Genomic DNA, 27,463 nt, shown 5'->3' with positions numbered 1-27,463 from the left:
TTTAACAGTACAGTCTTGGACTTAAGAAAAAAAAAACCAATGAACTGTAAGAAGGACACTGAGAAGAATTTCCCAGGTCGGAGGTAGTGTCACTGTTCAGGCTAGCCTCTAGAAAATGTTTTGGCCTCTACTAAATATGGTTCTAAAATATGGCATGATCCCTGCAGCATGCCTTCCACCCTGTAAGCTTGATATAAAAGCACTGCTTCTCCAGGCAAGAGAAATAGTGGTGCCTAAATCCTTCAGGAGCCATCCGGCAAGGTCCCCCCCCAGGAATGCTGCTTTAACAACTCATGTATTGAGAAGAGCACCAACAGCTGCAACAGATTTCACTCCTGGCCTACAGGAAAAGAAATGAGAAAATCCTCAACACTCTGCTATAGAAATGGCTCATTTCCAGGCATGGGGAAGCATTTATTCAACCAAACAGCACTAACACTTCTGTGGAAACAGAAACTGTTTCCACACATGCACCATTCCAGGGAACTGTCAAGTGCAGATAAGCAACATGACAGAAGGTATTTTATAGCCACCTCAGCAATCTGCCCCCTGGACTGGATTATTTGTTTTTTAACTTTAAAAAGATGTTTTTTAGAAAATACTACAAGAGAACAAGAGGTATCTAGAGTAACAGGCATCACCTCTCATCTTTAGGTATTCCCCTACACAAAAAAATTGCTTCATCATCACAGAACTTCTTCCATTCTTTTTTTCCATTTTGCAGAACTAAGAGTCTTAAGGGTCTGGCTTTTGTCTTCTTCACAGGAGGAGGCACCAAACACGACTGATAGCAGGAGTAGTCCCTCCGTTGAAAACTTAGAGAAATGTATTGGTAATAATTTCTTCCTGCTGCTGGTGGTGTAGGATTCCAATGCCAACTGCTGGGGCTGGTAAAGGAGGTCTACTCACAAGACGGAGCTGAAATTTGAGTCAGGAGGAAATGATTAATGAAGCACAAGCATAGGATCGCATCTTGAGGTCCTGTGATGCCGTGGCTGCTGTCAGATACTGGGCAGTCCCGGCTGAAAGTAATGCAAGAGGTTATCCTCCATCTCCCAAACACCATGGCTCCAAGAATATGACAGTGCATGATCTGCCAGAGCAAATGGCAGCTTTGGATTCTCCTCCTAGTCACTTCAAGCATGTTGTTTCCTACCTGGGATCTTTCATCATCCTGCCTACTCAGACTAAATACCTGGTAAAAGAAAGTTCCGGTCCTGCTTGTCACCACTAAATGGTGCTATAAAGAGCATAAGTAGCTTAAATTAGAACATTGAGGCATCAAGATTAGTTTTTTGCGTAAGCACCACAGAATTTTGCATTCAAGAACTTCAAACCTCATTTTAAAGTCTAAAACACCATGGGAACATCTTACCTTAACCCCCAGCTGCTTTTCAAACCGTGGTGACACAAAGGACCATGGACCCATGTTCTGTGGTTCTTCCTGACTCCAGATGAAGACTAAAGGAAGGATAAGGGTACATTACACATGCACATATTTATCTTTCCAGCAGCTCAAGAAAATCTGTTTTTTTCCTTTTGCAGCACCGCTACCTTTTTTGTCATGGCACTGTCTTTGAAATGAAGGCTTGCCAGATTGAATTCCCTTGCAGGTCACAGCTTGCTGAAGTCAAACCAAAAGTATGTCCACCATTAGGGTATACTGTGGGTATATTCTCCTTTTCTACTGCCGTTTTCAAAAGCTACTTAAAGGACTGGACTGCAAAGACCAATGCAAAAAATGCCCCAAATGGTTCACTCTGATTTTTAGTAGTGCTTTATGGAAGCTAACAATAGCAGAGAGACAAGTTCTCTCTTATGCACAAGTGGTAAACATTTGTATTATGCCGTTCCAGAAACACTAGATGTATGGGAGGAAGAGCAAAGAGGGAAAAGCCACTACGACTCTTCATCCTAAAAGGCAGGCAACAGATGCAGTTCAAGTACTCCAAAGAGTCTAGAAACACAAAGGTAAAAATCTGGCTGACCTTTTGCATGGCTGTATTTGCTCAACTCTTGCTGTAAAGCTTCCAGGGGGAAAGGACACAGTTCTTCGAGTCTCAGAATAGCTGTATTGTGCTGTTTCTCTCCTAGTGTTTCTCTTTGCTTCACCAGAGCATAGTAATGCTTACCAGAACAGAGCACCACTTGGGTGACACTAAAGAAAAATAAGAATGTTTCCAAGTTTAGTGTTTTACAGAAACTCTATGCAGAACAGTTTCACACTTCCAACAAAACCAACCAGCCAAACTTTAAAGACAACTTTATGAAGCTAAACTGCTATTCTAGACCATCTTTTCTCTTTTTTGCCTTCCCTTCCCTCCCACTCCCGTCCAACAGTTGGCAAACTAACTTTTGGGCACAGTATGCCAGAGCCCAGAGGTCTTGCTTCTTCAGTAATCATGGGAAAGTTATCTTACAATGGGACTCATCTCTCTTAGCTTTAACTATCTAAAAATTAAACACCTAGTCAAAGCTAGTCATCCATGTGCTCTCCACAGAGAATAAACCAGAGAGGGAGAGAAGTACCTCCAGAGGACAATTCTCTCCCATGCCAAAGAGTAACTGCCTGCTGGAGATATGCAATACCATCCAGTAGTCAGAGAGGTCTTGGCTGCCTAACCTTACTGGACAAAGGCAAGGAGATAAACCTCGCCCTTTGTGCCTCACCATCCCACTTAAAAAACCCAAGATGCTAAGATACTTCCAGCCTTTTGATTGTGGGTGAGGATGCAAACATCAGGGATGCTGTCAGACTTGGGTACGGCTGGGACAAGGACTAGATAAAAACCTTAGGAGGGAAAAAAAATGAAGGCCAGAATTGCCCATTGTGAACAGGATTCTCTATAATATTTGAAGGGAGGGAGATATACACACACAATTTATTATTGCCCTAACTTCACTTCATCAGCTCAGGTGTTCCAACACCAGAACAAAAATTCTGCATCTCTTCACGTGACAGCTGCTCCCAGTGACTGTTAGCTAATGGGCATGGTGCAGAATAGTGCCCATCAGATTAGTAACTATGGTCACAACCTCCCTGTGGGGGCAAGGGTTGAAAGCCTGAACACTATTATGCAGACAGATGTGGTAACTACCAACAAGTAAGCAGAAGAAAAGGACAGAAACAAGTAAAACTAAGTCACCCACCACAAAACATTTTCCCCTCAAAGTCACCTCTTTCATATCACCTCAAAATTGAGCTGTTAGGTAGGAGAAAGGGACAGGACACCCTTTCTGAGCTTTTCCTCTAAGAAAGTAGAGCTACCTGTTCGGATCTACTGAGGAGTCACCAATGACAGGCTTGAATGTTGTCCTTGGGGCCATTTCTTCAAAACTTGATACAGCAGCCTACATGGGGGAAGAGTTGGAAGTTACCAAATCTTGCTGCCTCTTCCCTCAGGCCAGAGTTGGGGAGAGGATACTGAGACACGGTTTTGGTTAAATACAAAAGATACAGTCTTCCCTCTCCCTCCTATTCCCATTCTCACTCCCACTGATGAAAGGTGGGATGGTAAGATTCCCAAGAACACTGCCAGACCTAGAATCAACCCTCCTTCTAGCTCACCTCCACCCAGCTTTAATCCTCAACCTATTCAGCCCCAAACAGGCAAAACCCTATCAATTTTACCGAAAAAAAAAAAAAAAAAAAAAAAAAAAGAGGAAAAGTAAGTTTTTGGCTTACAGGGAGCCTGAGTAACACTTTGGGAGAAGCAACAATGAGAGGTTTCCTGAAGTTTCGGACCATTTGCCGCCGGAGTAAATGGAAATACTGTGCTGGGGTGGTGGGATGCACAACGGACATGTTGACCTGGTCCCCATCAACTCCCTCTTCTGAGCTGTCACACATCTGTGTAAGGGGAACACAGCAATACCTTGTCAGGAAGCAAGCAGTGAGCCAAATATGCAAGAGAAGATGCAGGCACGTAAGGCACACTGACTAGTATAAGAATAGAAGAGCAAATATACCAATTCAGACATTGATTGCAAGGGAAGAACTTCAGAGAAGAAATGGCTTTAGCATTTAACTGGTAAGATTATATCTGAACTGCATCCTAGCACACTGTAACCAGGGCATGACAGTTTTGCTAACAGTGGAGAGGTCATGACTTCTTCATCAGAGTGGCAGCATCCCTCTAAATATGCTGCAAACCCCTCCTTAAGCCATTACTCAGATGAAATGCTTTCATTTACTTACTACAGTCACAAGGGCACAAAACAGTGGATTTTTAAATTTTTTTTTTAAATGTGCCACAGATTTACTGATATTAAATAGTGTCCAGCACTCTGTTTGTATGATCTGCGCCTAGCAGACAGATCTGCGAGTGGTTTGCTTAAGAGAGTGGCTGTCTGTTTCTGATGCCAACCCCCAAAATGTTTTCTATAAGAAGTGCTCATTAGAGGTCTGCTATTTGCAATTCAGCAATTCTGTCTTGCTACTGGACTCATGCTGTGGTACAGTGACATTGCTGACAGCAGCAATCAGAAAAAAGACAGCCGGCAGTACTGAAGCATGTCCCACTAGGGCTCTCTGCTGAGGGCACAGGGCCTCTGCAAACATTATGCAAACCCCATGTTAGGAAATTTCATGCTACCACACACCCACTTGGGTAGGTGACAGAGATGCAACAGGAACAGCAAGCACTTACTACAAGGTTCAATCAGAGTCTTGCACCAGAGCTGCTGTGGCAGCATTTAAACCAAAACTGCTTCCTCACCACTTCTAGACCTACACCTTCTCATCACAGTACCCCTTCTTCCTCCACTTTCAGCCCAGCCTGTTCCTATCTCATCATGATGGTATGATCCTGGTATGTCTCCACCTTGTGATGTCACTAGCAGGTACACCAGGAATAGAGCATTTTGCGGCCAGACTCCCAGAGCATTGATTGCCAGTGTTGTGATGGGGTATATGTGAATCTGAGAGGTGTGGCAGGGTACCTGTAAGAACCGTTCCATCCGGCAGGATGAGTGCTCAGGGCCTGCACCATCATAGCCATGGGGAAGAAGTATTACTATCCCACTCTGCAGAAGCCATTTGGCCTCACCTGAAAACACAAAATGAGGGGGAAGGAAAGAATGATTTCCACAGAAAAACAAAGCCTCAAAACACACATTACTTTGCATAAACTACTTGGGGAAAAAAAGAACAGCCAATTTCTACATCATTAAATACAAGCCTGAAACATGCTTCTGGCATTTTGCCATGAGATTCACAACAGTGGAACAGTACACATAAGATGATCTGAAGTTTCTGAAATTATCATGTAACTTCAGGCTTCCAGAAGAGTTAAGCCTCCATGTGGAGCACGTGACACGGTGAAGATTTTAAAACTTAGTTCAAAACATCACCACAGTATGCAAGAATCCTCTTAGTGGAATTGTCCTCCTGACTAACAGGGGTCCCCCTAACCATAATTCATTGCCTATTTTCTGCATACCTTGTCATCTGGTTCTCTGCAGGTGTGACCCAGGCAGCGTCCTGTGAGCCAGTCCTAACTACCACAGCAGTGCTAGCCACAGGCTAGCTCCCCTGAGCTCTGTCAAACCCCCTGTGCTATTTAAGGGATTACAGTCAAATCCAGGAGGTAATTCATCCCAGCCTCAAATACATGTTGAGGATGGGTGGGACAAAAGCGCCTCTGAATTTCCATCTGTGATTACAGAGGGAGTGCAGAGGTCTACATGCATGTACATACAGGACGTTTACATACAAGGCATCCCACTCTAGAAATCAATCTTAGCATTTTCTCAGTATGTTCCAGCTCAGAGAGATCTTTTATCTGAGCACTCAGAAAACATGCTAGAGTCAAACATAGAGGATGGTTGTAAGGCGTTGTTGTGGGGGGGTTTTGTTTGTTTGTTTGTTTTAAATCATCACTATTTTCCTTCTGTATCGCTTCAGGAATTTTTCAGATGCCTCATGAAGGAAAGGCACAGCCTAAAGAGCTATCAACTATACATACACACAGTAAAATAAATGGCAGGGCAGGCAAGGGAGGAGGAGAAAGGCCATTAATATAATCAACTATCCTTTTGGAATGACTGTCTTCTGCCAAGGGTGGGGTGTCTTTCATTTTAGATGGATGGTCTTCAGAGAAAAACTGCACAGAAGTCAGGACCACACAGGCATGCTCACAAGACTTCTTGAGAAAACAGACTTCTTTTGTCAACATGTTGCCCTTTTACTTTAAAGATGAAGGGTTTTCTAAAAATGTGCTTAGTAGAAATGATTCATTTTTAAATATATTAGCTCCTTGTACACTCACCTCCAGAGATGAAAGTGTCAAATATTATCTGGGCTCCATTAAAGAAGTCTCCAAATTGAGCTTCCCAAATTGGCAGTAACTTAGGGCTCTCAATACTCATTCCATATTCAAAACCAAGCACAGCTTCTTCGGACAAGGGACTGTTACTCACCTAACAAAAGGAAATTGTTGGGAGGGGTGGGTGAGGAAGAAGACAACCCAGGGTTAAGAACCTTTGGAACCAGGCACATCAGTGTTAAGCACACTGAGGACATGCGCTCCTAAAGGCAACTGATGGTCACCTCTTTTTTTTGCTTTTGAATGAAGACACTGAGGGGAAAAGAATAATAGCTGATCTCTCAAGGAAAAGCAAAAGCCCTTGTTAAATTTTTAAAGAGGATAACTAGAAAGAGTGGGGATGGCCTGACAGTTTTTGTCTCTCTACCTGGGGTTTGCCAGAATATACAGGCTACCTACATTTGTCTCAGCAGCTTTAAAATATGCATTCTGCTTCAGCACAACTTGAAGAAGGTTGTCTTGTGGATCACAGAACCTACCTCTAGGAAACCCTTCTGGTCTGGGGACATATGATTCAGAGGAATGTAGGTATCATCTGTCTCTTGGCAAACCAACATTGCGTGTCGTTGACTAAAGGTTCCTCTGCCAACATCTTGTCCACTTAGTCTGATATTAAACCCTTGCCAAGCAACAAACAAAACACTGGATTAGCAAGTCATGTAAAAAGAAAACATGCAGGACAACAACTCCCCATTTCTAAAATATTACTTCTCTTGTTACGTCTCTTCTTGGATTTCCCCTCATCAGCAACATGAAACTTGAGATGGAATTCTTAACCAGCAGCAGCTCCAACTCACAAGCAGAGAGATGCTCAGACATTTCTCTTCTCTGCAGCCAAGAATTATTTTGTGGCAAATGGTTCAAATTACTGAAGCAAACTGCAAAAAATGTGCATTCTGTATCATATGTAAATGGAGATATAAATTCAGGCTAGAGAGGAGGGAAAAGACGTAGTAGCATGAAACACACTTTAAAAGTATTTGGGGGGCCCCACTGATGTCAGCTGCATTGCTCCTGTGCTTAGCTCTATGCACAAATGTTTTGGGGGAGTGGGAGGCAGCAACAATTCTTTGAAGACATTTAGTACTCAATCTACAAATACTAGTGACATACAAGATTCATATCTACCTTCTCTTAGTACCATGCAAATGCAAATTGTCAGATTTATACATCATCTCAATCTTTAGAGTTAGAAACACCTAAGAAGCCTAATGTTATACTTTACTGACATTAAAGCAAAAATACTGTCTGCTGTCTAGTTGCCTCTTACCTTGGCTCAGCAGGGAACCAAATGCTAAAGTTTCAGCTGTTGCCCAGTCCAGCTTTTTTCCTTCCTCCATTTTTTGAACTCTTGACTAAATAAGTAAACAACAAAGAAAAATTACCATTTTGCCTTTTTCCATCTGTAGCTCTTTTGGTGGCACAGATAAATATTAGAAGCTAGGGAAAAAACAAAACACTATAGAGAGAAATGCCATATTCCTACAGGCAGCTTCGGTTGGTTTGGAATATACACAGTCTTATTTCAGCACATCCTGAAGAAGGTTGCCCTGAGGACCACATGGATGACCCATGTGTTCACTTAGCAGTCAACAAACTGTGGACTGACAAATTAGATCTTGGTCTGAAAATACTAAAATCTTAGCACAGCACAGAGTGTACTCTTGACAGATTTTTGGTTTGTCTGGTAAGCAGTGATGAAAGATACCAGGCGTATTTCAGTCTCCAGAACTCTCCCCTGTTCTGGCCTGCAAAACTGCAGACAAATGATCATACCCAGCTGTGGTGTTCTTGCCTTGGGCTGGGAAGACAAGAACATCAGTTTTCTGCAATATTCAACTCACGGTCTCTCTATGGCTGCCAACCAGACACCTGTGCATGGTCATCAATCATCAAAGGGAAACGTTCATGAACCCAAACCAATCCAATTATTGCACACAAACTTATGAGCTATCAAAAACTGACTGTCAAACTTGGCCACATGTGTATGCTTATGTGTATATATAGAAAACATAAACACTCATATTGTTGAAAAAAACAAAATTAAGTATATGGTCAGACCTGAGGGAGAGGACAGGTCTTTCTTCAAAACTGGAGGAAAAATAGCATAATCTCAGCCTCGAAAAAGAGAGTGAGCTGTTTTTCCTACAGAATATTATGCTATTCTCTAACTGGCAGCCTTGCTGTGTTTAAAGCTTTTCCTGTAACAGGTCATATCTTTGAGCAATGGGACTAAAAGCATCATTAGGCTCTACTGACCTGTGCATAGGTCTTCAGAAGATGGCTGTGCAGCTGGAGCTCTTCAGGCACCTCTACAGACTTGACTCCAATAAACTGCAGAAGTGGTACAGGCATACCTGTGTCCCAAGTGGTGATTTTAGCAGAAGGCTCAACGAAGCCTTTCCAGTGAGCCTGCAGGTTGGTAGGAGGTGGACTATACAAAGTCATGTTGGCAAGATGATCGTTCAGTTTAGAATAGTATGTTGTCTTTATCTCAGATACTTCAACCTCAGTCATGAGCCCAGCAGCTATTAGGTGTTCTGCATATGTGTCTGGGATACTCTTACGGGATCTGTCAGGGAGGGAATCAAACCCCATAGACATTAAGCCTGAAAGCAGTGTCACTGCAGAACAAGGAAATACCATCTTCCTACTGTCAGGTATCATGGAAAACTAAAATAAATTATGTTCTGGTGCATTATACTCCTTTGCATCAAGTTTGCTTTCCTGACATTTCCAAAAAGATAACAGTTCTCTTGGATATGTGCTTTACAGTCCTTTATTTAAAAAAAAAAAAAAAGTGCCTATAGTTGGCAGTTACAGGTAAAAGCAAGTAAAAAAAACCTCCCAGTTAGACTGACTCTGTGCTATCATGCATATTTTCTTCAGACAAGTTGACAGAAGGTTTTCAGTATTAGCAGAGAACCAAGCCATCCATTCTATAAATGCTTCACCTAAAATATGAGAATTCATTGGCCAGTGAATTTTTATATGTATTTTTCTTTGGGGATAAGGATGAAATCTGAATACATTTAAATGCTCATAAAGATAAGTCCCCATTGGTACCAGCAGGACCAGGCAAAGACAAGATAAACATCACACTGGCTTCCTGCCCATTCTCCCACATTATCTATGCTTCCCTCTGGCACGCAGAAGTAAACTTTGCCTACTGATTACTCGCGATGGTGAATTTGAAATCCAAGGGCTATGTGCAAGACTGCTCTCCAAGACGCACCAGGCCACATATTCAAGAACCAACACTAGTGGTTACCTTCATTAACATCTCATTATCAGACTCACACCTTAGTCAAGGACTGCTGACAGTGTAGCTACACTTACATAAACGCTTGTCGGTATGGCAAAGGATCTTCATTATACAGAGACCTCTATTACAGTAGCAGGCAATACTGAGTTGGTGTAGACACAAGTACATTTTGGGTTTGCCCATCAGGTGGTGTTACCCTTACCTGATGATTTTGTACATGCTGGGGTTGGTGAAGAATGGCTCATCAAGTTCGTTGTGGCCCCACTGCCTGTAGCACAGCAAGTCTACTATCACATCCCTGCGGAACTGGCGTTGGTACTCGACAGCCAGTCGTGTGGCACGGACAACTTCTTCAGGATCATCCCCATTCACATGGATAACTGCACATCCAACAATTTTACCTGCCCAGGGATTCAAAACACAACAGTAATCACACCCAACCCCTCCCAAAGAAAGCAGACACACACCTACTCTGCTGAAAATGACAGACAAGTCATGTGAATTGTATTTAACAAAACCAAATCTACACAAGATGCTCTTTGTGATGAGAGCTAGGGTAAGGAGTAGGAGTCTTCCCCAAGAGAAAGTGCAATTAGCCCAACCTGTTGTGCTTGAACTGTGACAAATACAACTTCTTTACCAGCACTCAGTTCCCACAGGACTTTCTATACACAGTTCCTGCATCTTATTAAGCTGAATGGAAGTCTGCAGGGAATGGCAGAGAACTACTTGATCGCTTCTCTTTCAAAAAAACCCCTGAGTTTTGTTTCCTTCTTATCCTAAGCTATCACTACTATGAATTCATACAGGCCAGAAACAATCTTCTCCCTTGCTAGTAGTCATTCTATCCACTGCTCCTCCAGGCAGAAAGGTCTCTTCATTAAAGAGAACACTGCAAAATTCCAATGTTTTAACACCCTCTCCCGTACGACAATTTGGCTGCAAATCTTCTAGCAACAGAGTACTCCTCTTGTACTTTATCTGCCCAAATTCTGGGAAATTAATATACTTCAGCCATTCCTGACCCACATAAAATTTCCCTCCCTAGCAAAATCCTGAAGCTCAAATGGGTCACAGCTCCTTCCTCACTGACCAGGTAAGAAGAAAGGAAAACTAAGGATGGAGGGGGAAAAAAAACTACCCCAAAACAACAAAAACCCCATAACACAAAACCAGCCCAGGGTAAAAGTAATAATAATAATATGCTATCTACCTTACCAGAGTTAATGAATCTATCTGTTTGGTTTGATGAAACCGTAAGACAAACACAAACACTTGATGTTAAGTCTTAAAAACACAGGTTAGCATATTTTTAATTATACAAAACATACACAAGGGAACTAACTAATATGCCTCTGATCTTGGTGATTACAATATATCTGTTTATTACTAAGAAAGGCCCGTCCAAAACAAAAGACTTCTAGTTGAAGCTTAGAAATGGCATGAGCCTCATTTTTCAATTAAAAGCTCAACAAGCTCACCTGACAACAAACAAAACAGAAAAATGAAGGAGTATCTGACTTATAAATCTTGCTTAGAAAACACACCGGAATAATTTTGATTAAATTTAACAAGATATATTTAAAATACATCTATTATACACTCCATCACAACACATTTTTAAAAGCTGTCAGTGACATGGGAGAAATTAAATGAGTTATAGACTTCAGAGTAATCTTGCAAATATTTTATAACATCCTGTAAAAATGTGACAAGATTTTCCCTTGGTATTTAGTCTTTGTCATAAAGCAGATGAGGGAGGGCATATTTTTGGCATCTGAATTTTTGCTAGTAGGAGGTAATAATCGATAATGATTTTAATTTCTGCTCTATCATGAAAATGGAGATATATTAATCTAACACCCTAGCGTTGATAGGCATTTGCTAGAAAAAACCCATAGCACAGCATATATTCACACTGGAGTCAAAATCCTTTCTGACACAACAGGCAATCTTTCTTCTGATTCAACTATACATACCAATATCACTACAGTACAGAGATGATCTTCCTCGCTCTGGAGGAGTGGTATAGCCCAGCTGGTTATTAACAATCAAATGGATGCTCCCACCAACTCTGAAATGTGGTAGATTAGAGAGGGTCAGTGTTTCAGGAACAATCCCTTGCCCAGAGAAAGCAGCATCACCATGAACCTGCATTAGGGAAGAAGGTGGAAAAGTTTCATTACAAAGCACTGGAGGAACAGCAAAATCAAAACCATAACTCATTAAGCAAGACCTTTTAAATTGAGTAGGTGGAACAGATACAGTTTCAGCCGGATCCACTTATTAACCCCTTTCAGACGACTGTTTTCATGATTTCAGAGTTTATATAGTCTTATCACTAACAGAAGGTCACAGCAGCCAACATCTGTACAACTGCCTGATGTAACCCCTACCTGCAACTGACCTATAATATTTTAAAATTGACCCACCAGTGTATAAATGACTGCAATTATCATGGCTATAGCAAAGCTGCAGCAGTCAGTAGCAAGTCACTGACCACTGAACAAAAGGAAGCCAGTCACCACAGAATTTGCTACATGCTTTGCTGAAAGTTAAATGCTGGTGAACTGGGACTTATGCCTACTCCCACCTTACCAAATAGAGACAAAAACAGACACAAGAGGAGACAAAAGTGGAAAAGAAACTGAACAGAAGCACCTAGAAGCAAATAAAACCTAAGTTCTTAGCTACATTTCAAAATTGCAAATAAATGTTGCAAATAAAAAAGAAGTTTGGAAGGGGAGAGGAAACTACTGTGATATGCAATCCAGGTTTCCAAAAAGGCTAGAGATACTAGAATGACTATCATCTAGCATTTCAGTGTTTCGAAACTAGAGATAGTTCTCCATTGATATGATCACAGCTTCCTCAGAATGCAGATTCGATCCTTTGCAGATCAAAGTCACTGCAGACTGATGTAGTTTCTTATTGAAAACCAAATGATAGTTCTACTTTCTAGTTATGGGTTAATGGTTTCAAGCCTTAAGAGACTTTTGGAGGTACAAATACACCTGGAAAAGAGTAGAGCTGCAATCAACCAGTGAAATGACAGCACTGGGTTTTATGCAGTTCTAATATAGAGACTTCTCTTAAAAGACATCACAGAAAAACAAAGTTAACTACTGCAAGAGAGACAACACAGCATCCCCACTCTATCCCTTACCATGCTACATTTGTTCCTGAAGTGTTGGGTTTTCATTTTTCCCTTCTGGTTTCTTCTGCTGCCTAAGAAGGCTATATATCTTGGTGATGCCATTTGAGTGAAGACCCTAGAACACCTGAAAGAACTTATGGCCTTCAGTACATCCCAAAGCATTAAAGCCTACAGACAGCATGACTATTAAAATACAGAAGACTCTTCATATGCATCTCAAACCCCAGAGGATTCAATTCCTGTGGTGCAGGTAGGATTTTACTCATTCTAGCAGAAAGCTGGAAACAGTTTTTGCCAGCACATGTTTTTTCTGGGCAGCATTAGCAAAGAACATAAAAGCAAGGTCACCATCAAGTTTAATTCATCAAACAAGTGACCCTGACAGTGGAACATCATATGTAAAATTTATTTCAGGGAGACTTTATTCTCAGATTTCAGTTCATATCATAAACACCAGTAGTTGCCTGATGTTCAGTAAGTGGAGTCAAGGCATGCAAGAAGGTGAAAAATATGCCACTCATCAGCAGAAATGGACAATTAGGCATTGCAGAAGTGTTCATGGTACTTAACCAAGAAGAGTTTTACAGCCTTGTATTGGGTTTGCATGGCAAGGTTTTGGTACCAGGGGGGCTACAGGGGTGGCTTCTGTGAGAAGCTGCTAGAAGCTTCCCCTATGTCTGACAGAGCCAGTGCCAGCCGGCTCCAAGACGGACCCACTGCTGGCCAAGGCTGAGCCCATCAGCAACGGTGGTAGCGCCTCTGGGAGAACAGATTTAAGAAGGGAAAAAAAAGTTGCTGTGCAACAGAAACCGCAGCCAGAGAGAGAAGTGAGAACATGGGAGAGAAACAACCCTGCAGACCCCCAGGTCAGTGCAGAAGGAGGGGGAGGAGGTGCTCCAGGCGCCGGAGCAGAGATTCCCCTGCAGCCCGTGGGGAAGACCATGGTGAGGCAGGCTGTCCCCCTGCAGCCCAGGGAGGTCCACGGGGGAGCAGATCTCCACCTGCAGCCCGGGAACAGAGGACCCCACGCCAGAGCAGGGGGATGCCCGAAGGAGGCTGTGACCCCGTGGGAAGCCCGCACTGGAGCAGGCTCCTGGCAGGACCTGTGGCCCTGTGGAGAGAGGAGCCCACGCTGGAGCAGGTTTGCTGGCAGGACTTGTGACCCTGTGGGGAACCCACACTGGAGCAGTCTGTGCCTGAAGGACTGCAGCCCGGGGAAGGGACCCACGCTGGAGCAGTTCATGAAGAATTACAGCCCGTGGGAAGGACTCACATTGGAGAAGTTCATGGAGGACTGTCTCCTATGGGAGGGACCCCATGGTGGAGCAGGGTAAGACTGAGGAGTCCTGCCCCTGAGGAGGAAGGAGCAGCAGAGACAACGTGTGATGAACTGACCCCAACCCCCATTCCCTGTCCCCCTGCACTACTGGAGGGGAGGAGAGAGAGAATTTGGGAGTGAAGTTGTGCCCAGGAAGAAGGGAGGGGTGGGGGGAAGGTGTTTTAAGATTTGGTTTTATTTCTCATTACTCTACTCTGATTGGATTGGTAACAAATTAAACTAATTTTCCCCAAGTCAAGTCTGTTTTGCCTGTGATGGTAACTGGCGAGTGATCTCTCCCAGTCCTTATCTCGAACCACAAGCTTTTCGTTATGTTTTCTCTTCCCTGTCCTGCTGAGGAGAGGAGTGATAGACCAGCTTTGGTGGGCACCTGGCGTCCAGCCAGGGTCAACCCACTGCAAGTCTTCAGATATTCTGAGCACACTGAAGTTCCAGAAAAGAAGATCTTCAGACCCTGAACAATTAGGCTCACCAATGACAGTGACATATTACTCGACCTTTACTCTTTCTACCCTCAAGCTGTGGCACTCAGGCTAGTGGAAGAATAGAACAAATACCAGAGTAAACCTCAATTGAGAGTTTCTACTCTTGCATTTCTGGAGATTAAGCACTACGAAAACAGAAAGCCCAAAGAGAAACTTCTATACCAATTCTGAAAGAGGAGGTATCTGCTTTCATCTCTTTCTTCTTGATTAGCTGCATGAGAGTTAACAGTCATAACTGTAAAAATTTACCCTTTTTTTTTTTTTATCTAACTCTTGGACCTCTTAAAGACATAATTACAAGTACTGATGTTTATGTTACATGGAACATTTTCTTTCTTTCGGGAATAGTTTGAGTCAGTTTACTAACACGGAGGCGGCTAGCTTGGAGTTAAATGTTGTTCTTCTCTACTATGCAACCCTCCCTACCACTTAGCCCTTCAAAAACCAAAAAGTTAAATTTTTCTTGCATAGGGAGGGTCCATTTATCCTGAAGAATCTTTGTTTACAGTCATAATAGTTTCACTAGTATGCAGTGAAGATCTAACATTATGAGACAGACAGAATCTAAGCAGCAATATCTTATCAAACTAACTGACATAACTGCACTGAAAGATGAGGAGAAGACGCATCGGGCAACAACCTTTTCTTCCTGCACTTGCATGCCCCAAAGCCTTTTTTTTTTTTTTAAATAAAAAAATAAGAACAAAAAGAATCCCAACTTGCCTCCACTTTTCTCAATATTTCATATTCTCCTTTCTGCTTTTTCTCAGTATCCACATCCTTCCAGAAGGAAGCAAAATATTTATTTAACTGAAATACGTTTTCACTTCCACCTGTAACTTCCTCCATGTTTATTATACTTCACAGAAGAACAGTTCTGCCCCAACTCGTTTTTACTCCCAGCTTTAAAAATGTTTAAGAGATTGACTCACTTGTATTTCCAAGTTGAATACAATGCAAGAAAGGACAATTTATCAAGGAACTATTTAGGACTGCCTACACAGCTCTAAAAGACAGTTCAAGAAGTAAAAACCAATTCCAGCAGACTCTTCAACAGTACCATGATAAAATGGCACAATTCTAAACCCTCCTGTATATTTTGCAACCTTGTTGATAGCTCTTCTCCAAACCCATTTAATTTAAAAGAAGGCTAATAGTGGTGGTTTTAATGCAAAAGTGGTCTGTGAGGAAAGGCACACGTGGCTCTCAATGCAGAGTATTATTAAAATAAATCAGTTCTTCAGAAATCTTAGAAGTGGAATCGTTTAAATGCCAGTATCATCACATATGTCACCTGGAAATCCTGCCTGCCCTCCTCTTTCTCCATAAAGAGGATCCCAGTTCTTGATATTCTACATTAATTCAGTTTTGTCTGGTATTTCTATATATACCACTTCTGTTCACATGCTAGTCCAGGAATTCTTACAAAGATCAGTTACAAATTGTGAGTAAAATACCTGCAGGCAAATAACTTTGTCTCCAGGCTGTGCGGAGCTCTCTGGGGAGTAATCTCCATCGAGCAGAGTCTGTTGCCTTCCTCGTGTCTTGCCCACAGCCACTGGATTGATTGCTTCTAAGTGTGACGGGTTAGGTAGCAAGGTGACATGCACAGGTCTGTGGGAACCGAAGTCAAGATCTACAGAAGATGTCAGGTGGGAGAGAACATCCCCAATGGCTGCTGAATTCTCTGGAAACTCACTCAAACCACGCATCTTACGGAACATGAGCTGCATGGAAACAAATCTGGTTAAAACCCCTTTCCGATTAAGTGACACATTAAAAAAAAACATTTATGAACTGTATGGTCTCCTACTCGTGAAACTGCAAGAATACTTCTGGTAACAGCACATAAAAACCTGCATTAGAGTTCTTTATCAGTCTCTTGTGGACATTTGGCTGAAATGCTGACAGGAGGGGAAAATACTCTCACACAGGTAACTTTTTTATTGCTCCAGCATTTGCAACATGACAAACTTTGGGGGTTTTATTTTATTGCAAATAAACCAGGCACAGAGTAACTGCCAATGAGATTATAAATCTCCTACCTCAGGTGGAAGCTGAAGTAAACCTGTGAGAAGATTAAGTCTTCCGCGATGAGGCATTCCAAGAATGATATCCGTCACACCACTGTACGCACACATCTTGAACAATTCATGGAAGAAACCCATCATACTCTCTGCTCCTTCACCACCATACCGCTTCACTGTGGCAAACTTTGTGGCTAAGAAGTGATCAAACTCCTATTAAAAACAGGAGAACTTCAGTATTAGGCTATTTTAAGGAGCAGTCTTCTGTTTATAAAATTAAAATATAATTTATGTTTGTACCTTTAACGCATACAAGCCTAAGAATACACCTTGAAAGTCTCAGCTCATTCTCCACCCACGCAGTCTAAGACCTGAAGCTATGATGACTACAAGAAACCAGCTCTTATCTCCTCTTAAGCAGAAAAATGTTGGATTGAGGACCAAACTCTCTCTATCTAACATGGAAGAAGATGCATGAAGAAATATAACACCAGAGCAATTTACAAATTCCTTGATAGTTTACCTATTTCAGGTGGAAATTAAGGAATGGTGTTCTTTACAGTATAAACCTTAACTATGCTGAGATGCAACGTGCTAGAGAAGCACAGCATTTCATTCCAATTACTATTAGACACAGTCTGTAGTACATAGATGGAAGAACGCTTGAGAGAAGGAAAATAAACCAATCTACATTTACTTCGTTATCCTCTCACTCCTCTCACTTCACTCCATTCATATACTCCTAGACAGTTCTCATAAGTGACAAAGTTTTGGAAGCACTGGAAGTGTCTGTAGCATTTTGCAACTGAAGACTGAAAATAAATGAACTCTGTAACTGAGAAGGGAAGACTGAGCCACAGCCAAAGATCGAAGCCAACTGCTGAACACCTTGTAAACAACATTTACTTCTAAGGAATAATGTATACAAAACTAATCACACACAGAAGCAGTTTTTCCTGTCAGGGTTAAATTCTACAGTCTAAGTACAGTTCTGGTCATACTGAAATCAAAATGGGATACATCAGGGTCCTGATTTCAACTTCCTGTGTCACTGTCAAATTCCTCTAACTGCCAAAGAGGCAAGAAAAATACAAAATGTGCCATATACTTCTGTTTAGTCATTGACATGTATTACATTTAACACTCCTTCCACTTGGAAAACTGGCAACAGGGACACCTTCATAGATCCTGCTCTTCTACCTTTCCATCCTTCTGGATAACACAGGGAGAAAAGGGGAGAAAAAAGAAAATTTTTCACAGTACAGAACTATTGAAATAAATTTTCTCTATACATTTTGGAAGTATATAAATCTTTCACTTCCTTACAGAATGCATTGAACAAAGATTCCTTTGCTGAAAAGCAGCAAATTTACCAGTGCTACATGGCTAACACCTCAGTCCAACTCTGGTTTGCTCTCCCAAAACCTTGAGAGACATCATACTTTAAAGCTAGTAAAACAGATCTGCATGAGGGTGAAAGGAAAACGCAGAAGAGCTACACCAGAGCACAAAATTTCATAGAGCTCTGCCCAACCTTGCGTCCCCATCAGTAACATTTAATATAAGCCATCAGATCATTAGCCTAAGAGAATCTCACTTTTGAAGAGTGATTACTCATGGATTTGTAGGGTCATTATTTGTGCCTCCAGATGATAAACAATGTATGTTACAAGAATATATATTACACACAATCTATGTTCTAATTAGTTCTAAAAGCCTTTTGAGCCTGGAACTGGCTGGAATTATTTTCCTAGAAATAATTTCAAAAGTAATCAAGGCAAACCAAATGATATTGCTATTTGTTTCAATAAAGGCTACTAAGTAAATTCAGCAACAACCTCCAATGAGATTCCTGCATTTGTGTATTGCACTTTTTCAGGCAAAACCTTGTACTTCTTCCTCTTGCACACTGTCAAGGCCTTTCAGCGTAGTGATTGTTCTTTTTCTGCATGAATAATGTCTGGAGCAGTAAAGGGTTCATGACAGACTCCACAGCTCTATTACAATCCAACAATAGTGAACAAGGTACCTGGGACTCCAACATCAGTTTGCACAAGTACTTTTTTTCTTCAGGTGTAAATGCTTCTTGTTTTAGCTCTTCAAACCTTTTAGCAAACCATTCTCTCTCTTCCAAAGTTGGAAGCTGGCTTGTTTCTATGGAAATATGCCCACAGTATATATGGTCAAGGTAAGCCAACACATCCTCTATGGAAGCCTCTTCTTTTCCCATATTTAGAAGCCCTGGTGGGAAAGAAATGTTATTAGCCACTTTGGGGGAGGAGGGGGAAGCACTAAGACCTAAACTGTTGTCTTGCAATGATATTAACATTTTGAGAGTACAAATTCATATCTTGCCTTCTTTTCCTGCATTTAAAGACAAAACTAAAGAACATTTTTTATAAGCACACTTCAGTGTTATTGAGAGCCTCATGCTTATTTGTATGGTGCTCAAAATGCCTGTCTGAGTTTACCATCAATGACACAAAGTCACTGTTTTTGTGACTCAGTATAGCACTCAGTATCTTGTGGCTCAGAGAGATGAGCTCCAATCCCAGCTGCATCACAAGTAAATAAGCACCTGTTTGGCAGATGGAGAAAATAAAGCATAGAGACCCTCCTTTGTTCAAGGCCACAGCAAGAGTCAAAGACATCCAAGAAAAGACAAGTCTTGACTTCTGCCCCAGTACTCTGGCAGCTTCACTACAGTGTTAAGTATTATGCTAAATCATAGAATGTTATAGCAACACAAGAAATTAATGTATAACCTTAGTAGTTGTAAGAACAAGTAAAAATTTTCATGGTTTCCGAAGATGCTAGAAGGTAGCAACTCATTACACGACGATTTCTGCAACAAACATGTAAGCAGGCTGAAGTTAACAATTTTCCGTCCAACAGTTCATTACTGATTGAACCGCCACTCCATATCTGGCTCTTCTGCAGTGGTCACAGCCTCTTAATAAATCACCTGTGAAGACATTTTGCCTTGATAAGGCTGCAGACTTACCTGTAGTAATGAGAGGCCCTTGAAGAACTTCTGCCAACTCTTGGATTTCGGGTACCATGTTCAGAACAGCTTGGCCAGCAAACAGTGGGTTTATTTTGGCTGCTTTGTGGCCATGTTCAGCATATGCAGTTATTAAACGAGCAAGACCATGGTCAACTAAAACCAAAAAGAAAGCAGAACAGTATCGCACATGCGCTCACATTTAATCCATTTATAGCACTAACACAGGAGTATTCTGTCCGTTGATAATCATCAAGGTTCTGGCTGGAAAAATGATTTTTCTAAGCAGTTGTTTTCACCATATCACCCCACAACAGCTCCCATCATCAAACTCCTAAATCTTGTCACCCACCAAATTTTCAAACAAGTACTCTAGATTTCTCCCATGGCTCCCCTCACGGTTAGGCTCCTGTAAACACAGGCAAAGCTATTTCATTTTGCTTTCAATCTCTTTACAACAGGTATGTCCAACTTGAGAATGGAACGGTACCAGTGTACGTAAGTCTTTTTTCCTCGGCCAAATCAAATCATACCACTTGTGCTTCCCTGTTCCTTGCTGGAATGACAGGAAGATAGGGTCTTAACAATAATTTGGGTCCTATGACTTCAAAAAACTTCTGTGTCTGCAGGAGCCAACAGCCAACAGCATGTGCAGACTGTTGCGCCTGTGCTGAGCCAGACATACTAAAAATGCAAATATGTGAACATGTTTTTCAACAGACACCAGCAACACAGTGTTGCAGGCATTTTGCACCGAGGTCATTATTGACATAAGCAAAACTTGACCAGCTGAAAGGTCACACACACAACATTACTGTCATTGAGCACATGCCACAGACCAGCTCAATAAATTGTAAACCAATAGAATATACTGCAAGCAGAATCTGCTACGAATTAATGATACAAACCAGTTTATAATGCATTTCCAATGAGCGGGGGGTAGGGGGTTTGCCCTAATACAGACACAGTGCTGACAGTATTCAGGTCTGAAGACTTTCATTTTCCAAAACAATGCAATTTCTGAGACCATTTAACAAAGTTATTTCTCTGACATTAATATTTCCATTGCCGGCACCCTGCTCCAGCTATTATGTTCACGCAGCTGGCCCATTCAAAACAAGTCCTTTTCTCTTTTCTGCAACAGAAGAACATAACCCTAACATCTCCCACAACACTCTGTCCTGGTTTCAGCTGGGATGTAGTTAGCTGTCTTCCTAGTAGCTGGTACAGTGCTATGTTTTGAGTTCAGTATGTGAAGAATGTTGATAACACTGATGTTTTCAGTTGTTGCTCAGTAGTGTTTAGACTACAGTCAAGGATTTTTCAGCTTCTCATGCCCAGCCAGGGCACCTGACCCAAACTGGCCAACAGTGTATTCCATACCATGTGACGTCCCATCTAGTTTAGGAACTGGGAAGTGGGGGGGGGCAGGGATTTCGCCGCTTGGGGACTGGCTGGGTGTCAGTCGGCGGGTGGTGAGCAATTGCCCTGCGCATCATTTGTACATTTCAATCCTTTTATTACTACTGTTGTCATTTTATTAGTGTTATCATTATCATTATTAGTCTCTTCTTTTCTGTTCTATTAAATCGTTCTTATCTCAACCCAGGAGTTTTACTTCTTTTCCTGATTTTCTCCCCCATCCCACTGGATGGGGGGGGAGTGAGTGAGCGGCTGCATGGTGCTTAGTTGCTGGCTGGGGTTAAACCACGACACACTCTCAGCAAGAAAGCCATTTAAAAGCGATTTTTAAAATGTAACGCAAAAATATATTAACCCTTTCCTTGCTGAACGAGGAGGCTACTTAGTGATGGGACTCGGTGTCCAGGAGCTAAAAAAACCAGTTTCACTTCTGCTTCTACGCAACGGGCTTAATTCCTACCGGAGTCTCCTGAGGTGTTAATGCACGGACAGTACTCCTACCCCCGAAGAGTCTTCTGCTTGAAATTATTTTTCTGCACCATAGAACTGAGCTAAAAGCCTCACAGTTACTGCTACAGGAGAGAGTTATCCGTACTTAGCCATAAGATATAAAAAAGGGAAATCACAGGCGCACGGCACAGGTAGTTTTATGAGCTGGAGTTCACTAACGTAACTTCAGCAGTCGATGCACTCACAGTCACTTCTGCCCGTGGAACCGGGCAGGGTACCGGCAGGCTTCCCGGGGAGCCAACGCGAGGGACCCGGCGGAGCCTCCGCTGAGCGGAGAGGGCGAGCTCTGCCTCACGGCCACTGCAAACCCGCCAGCAGCCCCGAGGAGAGGCGGCGGCTCCGGCCGGCAGTCCCGAAGGCAACCGCAACAGCGCAGAAAGCGCCTCGGACCGACGCTTCGACGCCCTCGGACTTTGGGCCCCTCAGCGCCCGCGAGGCCGTCGCCTCCCTCAGGCGACCGCGGGGCTGCCGAGCTAGAGCCCCCGCCGCCGGACCCGGCCCTCCCTCGCCGCGGCGGGCCGAGCAGCCCACCCTCCGCCACCGCGCCTCCGGGGCAGCCCCCCCGCCGCCCTCCCCTCAGCCCAGCCCGGTGGAAAGGGAGGGCTGTCCGACCTGCTTTACCGCTCGCCCCGGCGCCGCGCGGCTCCGCCGATCGGCCGCTCGCCGCCTTCCGCGGCTTGTAGCCGTAAACGCCCCGCTCGGTGCGGTACCAGCGCCGCAGGCCGCCCCGCCACAGAGCGCAGCGAACGGCGCTCCCCGCCGCCGCCGCCGCCGCCATGGCCGCCGCGCTGCCGAGCGCCAACCGCCGGCCCCGCCGCCGCCGCCGCCCCCGCGCGGGGTGGGGCCGCCGCTTCCCGCCCCGCCGCCTCAGGCGTGAGGCGGCCTCGGCGGGGTGGTCGGTAGGGCCGGCCGCGGGTACGTGCTGTCAATCTGAGCGTCCTGCCTCACTTTCCGATTAAACAGTCCCTCCTGAAACGCGTCAGGGCTTCGTCTTGTGTATGCGGTATGCTGGATGGCGGTTAGACTGGGGAAAGACGTAGTAACCTCATCGCCTCTAGAAAACCCGCCAAAAAAAGACACGAGTTATAGAGAAAGGAAGTTTGAACAAAATCCGAAAGCTTCGCCTCGAGTTTTCAGGTGCCTGCCGACCATTTCCGAACACGTGAAGGACAAGAAAGTCATCGGGAGTAGTCAGCATGGCTTCACCACGCTTGACCAACTTGATGAACTTCAGAACGAAGCGACGGGCCTGGCGGATGAGGGGAGAGCGGGGGATATTGTCTACCTGGACTTCTAAGGCCCTTGACGCTGTCACCATGAGATCCTGACAGACAAGGGCCAACAGGAATATCATGGAGTCCAACAAGGAGAGGTGCAAAGTCCTGCACCTGGGGAGGAAGAGCCCCAGGCACCAGCACGTGCTGGGGGCCACCCGGCTGGAAAGCAGCTTGGCAGAAAAGGACCTGGGGGTCCTGGTGGACACCGAGTTGAAGAGGAGCCAGCAACTGTATCCTTGAAGCAAAGAAGACTAAGGGTGTCCTGGGCTGCGTTAGATAAAGTATTGCCAGCAGGTCCCCTCTACTCAGCACTGGCTGAGGACACACCTGGAGTACTGTGTCCAGTTCTGGGCTCTCCAGTACAAGACAGACAGGGACAGACTGGAGAGAGTCCAGCGAAAGACCATGAAGATGATTAAAGGCCTGGAGCACCTGTCCTATGAGGAAACGCTGAGAGAGCTGGGACTGTTCAGCCTGGAGAAGAGAAGGCCCAGGGGGACCCTATCAATGGACGTAAGTACCTGAAGGGAGGGTGCCAAGAGGAGAAGAGCTCCAGGCTCTTTTCAGTGGTGCCCACTGACAGGACCAGAGGCAACGGGCACACACTGAAACACTGGAGGTTCCCTCTGAACATCGGGAAACACTTTGTCACCGCCGGGGTGACCGAGCACTGGCACAGGTTACCCAGGGAGGTGGTGGAGTCTCCGTCCTTGCAGATACTCAGAAGCTGTCTGGACATGGTCCTGGCCGACCAGCTGCGTGTGGTCCTGCTTGAGCAGAGGGGTTGGACCAGGTGACCTCCAGAGGTCCCTTCCAACCTCAACCTTTCTGTGATCCTGTGCAATTTTGTGGAAAATGACACAGCTGCACTGCATCTCAGGGGACAGGGGTCGGCAGGGGGAACCCACGCATACTTCACAGCAAAAGTCACTTCTGATAATCATTCAGTCACCCAACAGTTAGTGAATGCAGGCCTGGGAGGCAGGAGGGGAACTGGCAAGTTACCTTACCATAGGCTTGGTTGTGCTCATGAATCTCCTTTGTAGATTGCCTTCACAATGCAGAAATCAAAAAGTATTTTTTCTTCAAATCAAACTGTGGTTATATGCTTTTGGAACAGGTGGAACTGGATTTTGCAACTGAATTGGTCATGACACCACAGTTGGCCAGGGATTTTATGATGTTCACAGTTCTTGCAGAGGGGCCGCTTGTGTTCCTTGAGGCCTGTATGGTTGGTTTTATGCAGATTTATAAAAGCCAATTTGGGAGAAAAATAAAAGTGACTGACCTTTAACACTGCAAAGAAGGCAAAAGGATATAGCTATAGGACAGTTGACATGTGGCCAACAGAATAAAGTGTAGGAGAAATGTGGCTTTGAATATTGATTTTTTTCAATGCATATTAGAACAAAAGAACCTTGAAAATAATGTTGCAACATTCCATGATTTTCTGGAGTTGACAGTAGAGAGACAGAAAAGGTTGATATAGTTAAATATTTCCATTCTGTGCTTGGGGAAAAAGACAAATGTTGCCGGCAGATTGCATGATGATGAAATACTTTTCTACAGTTCTTAAGCAAATATCAGTCAAATAGCAGATATCAGTGTGGTTTTGCTTTAAAGCAGATAGAGGGTTAGTTGAGTATTTCCCAATTAGCACTGGTAGGAATAGGTTTGAACATTAAAAATCTTCTGAAGTTAAAAAGGACTAAATGAGATGGTTCAGTCACACAATGTGGATCTTGGAGAACTAATGGAATATTTGTATATACAGGTTCAGTTACAGGTTTAATCAAGTCTAAGCATGGGTATATGGAATATATACCTTGTCAAGTCAACTTGCTGGGTTTTTTCTGTGATTCAGAATTCAGTTAATAAGGATTTAAAGTACTTTGCAGACTTTTGCCAGCATAATCATCTTGCGTAGGACATGATTACACATGGCAAAAGCCTTGCTGTAACTATATCTAGGTCAATAAAAGGTTTTGTTGACTTTGGTTCATCTCTAAATGTGAGAAAGTGGTACCTGTGCCAGCTGAAACACCGCTGCTAAGGGCATACGCTCTGGCTCTGCAAGGGAACTCTCCTGGTCTGACTCTTCTGGCACAGAGAGCCTGTCCTAGAGAAGAGTCCTGTGTGAGGTTGATTCAGTACTACCTGATGTTCTGGCTAAGAAAACTAGAAATGCTTCAAAATCAAGGTTGCATATACTAAATAGTATGCAGCCGACTATCTAGAAGATCTAAACTTGCAATATTTTAAGTAGAAAATCATCATCAGCAGGGAGTATTTCTAAAGGGATTATAGTCCTTGCCATTTTAGTAGTTATATCAGCCTGAGAAAACTGCTCATGAAGTAAGTCCTTCAGACAAACTGACAAAGTTTGTCAGCTGGAGGAATGTGGTGAAGAGAGATTATGTTGGATCTGAGTGCCAAGATGGACTGGACATAAGCAAATGTGATTTATTTTAACAGGATGAGATGCAAGCTTGTACACCTTGAAAGAGTATATGCACTAAAATGTAGCTCCTTTCTAAGAAATGGTGACTATAAATTATCTCCAAAAATCATGGGAATGAAACAGATGGGTCTAAAAAAGTTATGTCAGTATTGGCTCACTTGGCAAAAAAGATCATTTTCTGGATGTGGCTACATGGAAATACTGAGTACACCTACAGATTCTACATTAGGCCAGTATTTGGCACAACTGTGATTCCTCTCTGAATACTGTGTGCACGTTTGGTGCCAGTAGTTGAGGAAACATACTGAAAACGTTGAGAAGAAGAGCTTCAGGAGTTAAAAAAAAATGAAAGACATGGTTTATATACAAGACTCAGGAAATGAGATCTACTTGTTTTTCTTTTCGGTAAGTTAGTAGGAAAACTTGATCAGTATGTACACAAATGAAACGGGTACTTTATAAGGAAAAGCTTTCCAAGCTATCAGACAAAGGTAGCACAAGATTTACTTGCATGGTCTTTACAAAAGATAGTTCCAGTGTAGTTGTAGCTGTGGGGGAATGTGATATAAATACAGAAGGAGCTTTTGTTTCCTTTCAAAATTGTAGAGATAGTGCATTTTATTCGTGTTAGAAAAGGCAGTAATATCGTGCTTCAAAAGAAAATAAGCCACCATGTCTTGACGTAATGTCACTGAAACTGATAATTAAACCTAATATAATGCTGAGTCTGCCTTTTCAAACAAGACCTAAAGACTAATTCAGAGGCATCCACTGACAGGCTACAGGATTGGTGCCTTTGGAAAATAAAGTACCAACACTAATATGGAGTTACCCTCCCCATTTAACCCCTTGTTTTCTCTGTTTAGCACACGGATCTTCTCCCTTCTAGTGAATCAGTTAAATCAACCTGGTAACTCAAGACATTTTGGCAAGTAAATGAAATCTTTCTGTAGCAGGTACGCTTGAATGATCTGTGTAAATAACGAGCATGACTTTGTCCTTTCAAACTTTTCCAGAAGGAGGTTTTTAGATGTGTCTGCAAAATGAGCAATGAAGTTAAACAACAGGGAGGAGAGTTCTTTCCTGGAAAAAAAACCCAAAAACCTGTCTAGTCCTGTACCAGTTGGCAGAGGATACCTAACACTCTGCATCAGTAAACAGAGTCTTGTATTTGGGCTGACTCTTGCTTCTGAATAAAAGGTGGCTTTAACAGCTGAATGATCTCATTATGCGCATCCAGGCCCGCGCCTGCTGTCACGGCCAAGTATTTGCGTTTGCTTGTTCTCAGTCCGGAGGGGCGTAAACACTTTCCCATACCCAAGAAAAAGCTTCTGTCAGAAACCTTGATCCTTAAGAATCTGGATGCTAAAAATACCAGATTCGCGCTCTGAAATTCAGGGTTGCGCCAGCATTTTCCAGTTCGGGCGACTTCGGCGTTGCCCAACAGCTGACACCATGCCCAGACACGCAGACGGCGAGCATTTCAAACACACGGGGAAGTTTTGTGCAACTGAATTTACCGCTGGAAAATGCCGACGGATGTCCCGACAAGAATACGGGCAGGTCGGGAGGGCGGGAGATACCAGATTTAGGCCACAAAACGCAACAGGCGACACCCGTTAAGTCATCGGTTACGTAATAACTCGATACTATGCCACCGTTACCCCTAGTAGTTTACCGCGGGGACAGCAGAACGGATCAGGCAGCGCCGTGCCGGGTCCCCTCCGAAAGGCCACCCTTGGCATGACGACTACGCGTGACGCGCCGTGACGCCTCACGGCCAGAGGCACGTCACGGCAGTGACGTCACACGGGGCGACAAAGCGTATCGTGCGCTGGGGCCGCCAAGGAAGCGCCATTCATGGCCCATTCCCGTCCCCCCTTCCCCTTCTTCTTCCTCCTCCTCCCCGCGCCGCCGAGGTTCCCCCCCCCTTCCCCTTCCCCCCCCCCCCCCGCCGCCACTTCCGCCTCCGCAGCCTCCCGGTAACCCGAGCAGGGCCGGCCGCCCGCCCGCCGTCAGGACCCCGCCCGGGGCTGTCCTCCGCGCTGCCTGACCCCTAACCCGTCGGGAAACACCGCTCGCCGAGCCGCCGCTCGCCGGGGCGACGTCGCGGTTAGGCGGCGCCGCCTTTTCTATCGCGCCTGGGCGTCGCGGGGCGGGCGTCGCCGGCTCGGTCGGGGCGGTGCTGTC

The 27,463-nt window shown here is 43.9% G+C and overlaps 1 protein-coding gene across 1 annotated transcript; it reads right to left on the bottom strand.

Annotated features, from left to right (window-relative positions):
* Positions 1-378: 378 nt before the first annotated feature.
* DHTKD1 (dehydrogenase E1 and transketolase domain containing 1) lies at positions 379-22,328 on the bottom strand. The gene is made up of 17 exons (XM_069801606.1): positions 22,148-22,328; positions 19,604-19,759; positions 18,629-18,840; positions 16,618-16,812; positions 16,030-16,299; positions 11,571-11,742; positions 9,794-9,992; positions 8,586-8,898; positions 7,597-7,681; positions 6,806-6,945; positions 6,270-6,420; positions 4,942-5,048; positions 3,686-3,850; positions 3,269-3,351; positions 1,989-2,158; positions 1,376-1,461; positions 379-918 (listed from the first exon to the last, which is right to left on the bottom strand). The coding sequence occupies exons 1-17, from the start codon at positions 22,311-22,313 to the stop codon at positions 817-819; spliced, it is 2,772 nt and encodes a 923-aa protein (XP_069657707.1). The 5' UTR covers positions 22,314-22,328; the 3' UTR covers positions 379-816.
* Between the last annotated feature and the right edge of the window lie 5,135 nt (positions 22,329-27,463).

This window comes from Haliaeetus albicilla, chromosome 14 (genome assembly GCF_947461875.1).
Source record: "Haliaeetus albicilla chromosome 14, bHalAlb1.1, whole genome shotgun sequence".
NCBI classification, from domain to species: Eukaryota; Metazoa; Chordata; class Aves; order Accipitriformes; family Accipitridae; genus Haliaeetus; species Haliaeetus albicilla.
This window is presented reverse-complemented; position numbering and strand designations above follow the sequence as displayed.

What these genes read in the sequence shown, in the direction of transcription:
- DHTKD1 (XM_069801606.1), bottom strand. Translation starts at nt 22,313, where the DNA reads ATGGCGGCGGCGGCGGCGGCGGGGAGCGCCGTTCGCTGCGCTCTGTGG. An exon ending in TACTTCAGCTTCCACCTGAG is followed by an intron (nt 16,300 to 16,617) that starts GTAGGAGATTTA and finishes GTTTCCATGCAG; the next exon opens with CTCATGTTCCGTAAGATGCG. An exon ending in AGCATGTACAAAATCATCAG is followed by an intron (nt 8,899 to 9,793) that starts GTAAGGGTAACA and finishes CCTCCCTGACAG; the next exon opens with ATCCCGTAAGAGTATCCCAG.